Raw genomic sequence first — 6446 nt, forward strand, 5'->3', positions numbered from 1 at the left:
CAGCAATATACAGCACTAAATGGCAATGAAAATTTTTCCTTCCACATTTAGCCCAAATTACTTTCATGTTCTTCATATTGATTTATCCTTTTAAGTATATAACACATTTTAAAACGGTGCATGTTTGTACACCTCTTGAGATTATCTTGAAGAGAATTCCATATTCTTATACCCTTAACTGTAGGACACATTTGTCTTTGTGTGGTCCTAGCAAACTGATGCTTAAAGTCAAACTTCCTTCTACTGTCCCCACTTCCTGAACACAATACAAACACATACCACTTAGCAGAGGTTAAATCTAATCTCTTCCTCCTCTCCTACACTGTCTTTATCTTTCTCCATCACTGAGTGAAGTTAACTTTTATTTCTCTCCCTGTGAAATACAGCAGCTGTACTTTTAGCAAGCAACACACTGTGTAACAAACTGTAAACAGAAACTGTGTTCACCAATGTTTGTTGATTGGATATAAATGTTGCATTTGAAATTACTTGCTTTTCTCGCTCCTCTTCTGTAGTGCTAGATAGTTGATGAAGTACGCAACTATAACTTACAGACATGTGCACTCGTTCCAGTCTACTTTGACTCTGACTATGGTAAATGGGTTTGGCTCCTCCTTCTCTTTTATGCTACATACCAGCCTGTTTTGAAAATGTAGGCAGTAAAAAGTTCTCATATTTCTTTAACAAGGGAATAAAAGTAAAAAGTTGAATAGATTACTAAAAATTCTACTTAAGTACAGTATTAAAAGTATTTGTACTTCATTACTTCCCTCCTTTGCTGCAAATAAACCTCATAATTCAGAAATTATTGGTCATGCTTGGGAAAATAATTACTGGAAATCTTAATTAAAATGTTCAGGCACCTCTGATGGAGAGTTGTACTTCAAACTAATTTTTAATTTAAGCTTGTTAAGAAATATATATATTAAGAATAAACTCTGAAGAATAAACTGAGGAGCCGAACATTTAGAATGACAAATTAACTGATGACAAAACTTACAAAACCTAACATAATGCTCTGGAGGTTTCTTACACTATGAATGTGTTATGATTCATTGATTTTTTTAAAATTTGCATTCTGTAACAGCATACCAATTTTGTGCTTTTGGTGAAGTGAAGTATTAACCAGTTTGTAGCGCCGCTTGCTGTGTGGATAACAGTGTCTAGAGTAACTTTTAAGGTTAAAGATAATAATGAACCAAATAAAGGTCTCCATTATAAAAATTCAGGCAAATTATAAGATGCAAATAGATATATAGAAATATCTTTGTTTCTTCTGTTCACATAACTGTTTTAAAATAAATGTAGTTATAATCAAACTAACCAGACAGGCAGTAACACAGCCTTAAGAGACAAACATGAAAAAACAAATATTTTTCTTTTGAGTAAGTACAACAGATAAAGAAATAATGTTCTGATAATAGAATGTGTGACAGAAGTAAAGGGTGTGGATGGTAAAGTGTCATTTTGATAAAGTACTGATTTAAAAAAAACAAACAATAAAAATGAAAAAACAAAAAGACAGGACATCTGCTGCTTGCTAGACACTTTTATATGCGTCTCTTCCTTCCTGTCCAAATGAGGTTAAAAGTGTGATGACATTTCTTGAAAAAAAAAAAAAGACAAATGAGGAAGAAAGTATTTTCCTGTGTAAGCAACTTGAAAAACAATGCACAGTGACTAACGGTTGTGCAAGGTCACATCAATTTCTGTTAAACATGAAAGGCCATAGAGATGAATCTGGTATGGTTCCGGATATTAGAACCCTCAGCTCTCCAGCCAGGAGTGTTGGCTTGAACCGGATCACTGATGAAAGCGTTGAAGCTGCTGCATCTGTGTCAGGTAAGACACAAATGAAATTTTAGTGGGTTTTTTTACACTTTTTAGTGTGTGTAATGAATGTGTGTGTGTGTGTGTGTGTGTGTGTGTGTGTGTGTGTGTGTGTGTGTGTGTGTGTGTGTGTGTGTGTGTGTGTGTGTGGTCCTTTACAGGAGGAAAGCTGCATAAATGGATTGCTGGGAGCTTTTGTCTCTTATGTATCCTACAGGCTGCTCTCAATGTTTCCCTGCGTCTGGCTCTGCGTAAGATGGCTTTAATTATAACTTAAATACTCATGTTAATAAATGTTGTTATTGTGGAAACAGACAACAGAATGGTCTATCACCACTGTTGCCATCTTATGTATAAATGATGCATGATGTCCCTAAGCTAGTTTATTGTTACGGTTATTTAAAAGAATAGTTTTAAAGAAAAATGTTGTGTTGGGTGGTCATAATCTGATATTTTGCTAATCTCTACACTAGGTACTGATGTTACCTGTGAAAATCGAACTAATGTAGAAGACAGTTTGAAGAAGATCAACTTTGGTAAACATCATGGGGATAAAAGCCCTCTAATAGTCACAAATAAATGCTTATTAAATATTGTGCACACATAATTTGTCAGGTTTTATAAATGCCACATAATAATTCAATAAAGCTGCCAGAAATATGGATAAAATTTTACAGTGTGCAAATAAGCACGAACTATATACACTACCAATCAAAAGTTTGGACACACCTTCTCATTTAATGGTTTGTCTTTATTTTTACTACTTTCTACATTGTCGTCGTCATCATAGTTTATGTATATATCACCTTAAAAACGCGCAAGGCTTACCAAAGTGCTGAATAACAGAAATATAAGAGATACAATAGGAATAATAAATACAATAAAATAATAAACATTGTAAAAACAATAAAATATAAGTAAATACAAGTCAGAGTCAAAAGCCAGTGAATAAAAATGCGTTTTTAATCTGAATTTAAAAACCAGCACTGATGTTGATTGACTAATGTGAAGAGGAAGATTAGATTGTAGATACATACTGAAGATATCAAATATATGAAGCAAGATATATGGAAGAATGTAGGCAAGAAAAAAAATGATAAAGAACTTGATGTAAGTTTTAGATTGCTGAAAGAAGCCACCCTTTGCTTTGTTGACAGTGCTGCTAACCCTTGGCCTTCTCTTACTTAGCTTTATGATCACCTGAAATAGTTTTCACTTCACAGGTGTGCCTTGTTTGGGTTCATTTGTGGAATTTCTTACCTTCTTAATGGGGTTGCGACCATCAGTTATCTTGTGCAGAAGTCAGTTTGGTACACAACTGACAGCCTATTAGAATTCATGCTATAGCAAGGACCAATCAGCTAAGTAAAGAGAATCGACAGTCCATCATTACTTTAAGAACTGAAAATAAGTCAGTTATTAATTTGTTAAAACTTTGAATGTGTCCCCAAGTGCAGTCACAATACCATACCATACACTTTGCGTTTAGTCGGACCAGCATTTATTTTTCAACAGGACAATGACCCCAAGCACACCTCCAGGCTGTGTAAGGGCTATTTGACCAAGAAGGAGAGTGATGGAGTGCTGCCCCAGATGGCCTGGCCTCCACAGTCACCTGATCTGAACCCAGTCGAAGAGATGGACCGCAGAGTGAAGGCAAAGGGGCCAACAAGTGCTCAGCATCTTTGGTAACTCTGTTGGAAAACCATTTCAGGTGACTACCACATGAAGCTCATCGAGAGAATGCCAAGAGTGTGCAAGTTATCAAAGCAAAGGGTGGCTATTTTGAAAAATCAAAAATATATAACACATTTTGAGTTATTTAACCCTTTTTGTTTACTACATAATTCCATATGTGTTCATTCATAATTTTGATGCCTTCAGTGAGACTACAATGTAAATATTCATGAAAATAGAGAAAAACCATTACATGAGAAGATGTGCCCAAACTTTTACCTGGTAGTGTATACTTTCATACATTTATGCAATACATTCAGTTTAAAATTATGTTTTTATCATGCTCTGCTTATGTTTCAAGTGTTGGTAAGCTCTCTAAAAATATCAGCTTTGCAGGATTCTATGAATAAGGAGCGAGAAGAGCAGGAGAGGCAACTCGATTATATTGGTGAATACACGTGTTTCCATTAGTTATCAGAAAACTGGCAATGTATGTAACAGCTCGTCTCTCTTATCTTATGGCAGCTTCACAGCTGAATTTCCTGACAAAAGAGAGAGAGGAGTTGAAGAGGAAGCTAGAGGACTTTGGTAAGTGTGAGCATGAAACTCATACTCATACTCATAACATGATCATATCGTTTTCTTGCTGCCAGGATTGCACAACCAGTTATTGGGTATAGGTGAAAATGCTCTTTATGATTTCCTTACTGTACTGCCTTATGCAGAATTTTCTGAATCGTTTTAGTCATTGCTGACATCACTGTTGGGTTTTGTTTAGTTTCTGTTCTTCTAAGTCACGTCTGTTTTTGTATTTCATCTTTCTATGTTCCCTGGTTTCCCTCCTATCTTCCCTCTGTGTCAGGTTCATTTTATTTTCCCACTTCTGTTGTTTCTACGTGTTGTGTTGTGTTTACTTCCCCATCTCATTATGTCAGTTGTGCCACCTATCCCCTCGTTATCAGGAAGATATATTGTGTCTGTCTCCCTCTGTCTATTGTGGCACCATCCCTCAGCTCTCACATCTGTGTGTACACTAGCTCTTTACCTCCCTCCTCCAGGTATCTTCTAGTGCTTTTGATCTTGTGTAGTTTGGGCTTTCATCAATAAATGTTCATTTTAAGTTTACTCCTTCCTTCTGTGTCTCTGCATTTTGGTTCCACAAATAACCAGCTCAAACAACAACACATGACAGGGGATATACCCATTCACAGCACTATACACTATATACACAATACCAAACAAACACATTCAAATGAAAACTATGTTGTATCTTTTAACATTTGACACTTATTTCACAGGTGTTATTTAGGTTTGTACAATACTGTAACTACAGTTCATTCTTTCTTCTCATGAAAGCTCACTATGCGCAACAAGGTTGGCTGTATTTCAACGGCAGTTTCTATTATATTTCTTCAATCACGAAAACTTGGCAAGACAGTAGAGATGACTGTTTGCAGAGAGGCGCAGTCTTGGCGATCATCAGCAACACAGAAGAACAGGTATGTTCATTTATGATATAATTAGATAACAGAGTGAAACATTTAAGTAAAACAAAAATGTGTGTGACATCATTTCAATGGTTGATTGCTGCATGTTTATGTTTATGTGTAAGGAATTCATAAGGCTGCAGCAGAAGGTAATGTGGATTGGACTGACTGACAGAGAGACAGAAGGAGTTTGGAAATGGGTGGATGAGACTCCATTGACGGCAAGGTTTCCACTTTAAAAATTAATCAAATTAAATAATTCCTCTATTTACATGTTTAGATTGTAAATATCATGAACTTGTTGATTTTAAGTTGTTTCTAATTTGCACGTGTTTGTGTTGCGATTTTGTCCTCTTTATCTTTCAGCTTCTGGTACTCTGGGGAACCCAACAGTTTTAAACGCAGAAATGAAGATTGTGTAGTAATAAATCACTACTATGATTATGAAAACAACTGGAATGATGTTGCATGTGAAAACCTAAACTTTTGGCTCTGTGAAAAAGACATGTGAAACATGTGGGTTACAGTTTTGCTTTGTTCCTGCTAAATAGTTTTAATAAAATATCCTGCATTAAAAAAGTCTAAAATGTGAATGTTCCCCTTTAAGCCCTTTGTGAAACAGTAAAAGTAAAGATCTGTGTATTGTTATATCTCACTCAAGTGTTCATACAGGTTAATCAGGACTTAACAATTAACAGATCTTTGGGGCCTACTTTCCAGGCCACTAAATCTTAACCCAGTTAAATACCAAGTGCACAGATTATAGAGAAGAACTGCTGATAGCAGGTGTGTGATTTGTTTTTGACTGCAAAGCCACCCTGGCAAGTACATATTCAGTGAACGCAGGATTGACATACAGGGGACCCTGGTCCCCCAACTAAAATACTATGAAGTATGTTTATACAGTGTAGCCATGTCAAAAACTGTTTTTACAAATGAACTCATTCTCGCAGCTGGAAATACTCTGATTTAAGCCTTGCAGAAGCCAGAAAACATAAACTCACTGTAAATTAATTTGACAATTTTCTGCCATATTCTTATGTGGTGCAACTCGGACATTACATGGTTTTTATTAAAAGTTTAAACTTGGGAATATATTTTCCTCGATGTGGCCTCTAAGATAAAATGACTTTGAAACCTCTTGCATAGAGGAACCAGGGACCATAACAAAAACTGGCTCAACTAACAAACCATAACTTAAGATAGAACTACAGCAAAGCAGGAAGCTGTGTGCTTAAAACTGCAGATGCTGTCAAAAATGAAAGAAAGATAAGGAGGTTCGCTATATCCAACGAGGATGGATATACTTCAAACACAGTTTATATTACGTTTCATCTATTGAAAACACCTGGAATGACAGCAGAGAGGACTGTCTGCAGAGAGGGGCAGACCTGGTGATTATCATCAGCAGAGAGGAACAGGTACAGTATATAGGAGCAAAATCTGTTTCTG

General features: G+C 35.9%; 1 protein-coding gene across 1 annotated transcript; it reads left to right on the forward strand.

Annotated features, from left to right (window-relative positions):
* The first annotated feature begins 1716 nt into the window (after window positions 1–1716).
* On the forward strand, window positions 1717–5558 carry LOC146572883 (uncharacterized). The gene is made up of 8 exons (XM_085277324.1): window positions 1717–1842; window positions 1992–2081; window positions 2304–2366; window positions 3896–3955; window positions 4033–4095; window positions 4864–5006; window positions 5120–5220; window positions 5361–5558. The coding sequence occupies exons 1-8, from the start codon at window positions 1719–1721 to the stop codon at window positions 5503–5505; spliced, it is 789 nt and encodes a 262-aa protein (XP_085133450.1). The 5' UTR covers window positions 1717–1718; the 3' UTR covers window positions 5506–5558.
* Window positions 5559–6446: the final 888 nt, after the last annotated feature.

Source organism: Mchenga conophoros, linkage group LG6 (assembly GCF_057382185.1).
Source record: "Mchenga conophoros isolate Kocher_MC1m ecotype Shallow Benthic linkage group LG6, M_conophoros_male_GT1.1, whole genome shotgun sequence".
Classification (NCBI taxonomy): Eukaryota; Metazoa; Chordata; class Actinopteri; order Cichliformes; family Cichlidae; genus Mchenga; species Mchenga conophoros.

Excerpts from the sequence above, each read along its gene's own strand:
- LOC146572883 (XM_085277324.1), top strand. The coding sequence starts at position 1,719 with ATGAAAGGCCATAGAGATGAATCTGGTATGGTTCCGGATATTAGAACC. Across the intron at positions 2,367-3,895 it reads TTTGAAGAAGATCAACTTTG|CTTTGCAGGATTCTATGAAT; the intron begins GTAAACATCATG and ends TAAAAATATCAG. Across the intron at positions 4,096-4,863 it reads GAGGAAGCTAGAGGACTTTG|CTCACTATGCGCAACAAGGT; the intron begins GTAAGTGTGAGC and ends TTCTCATGAAAG.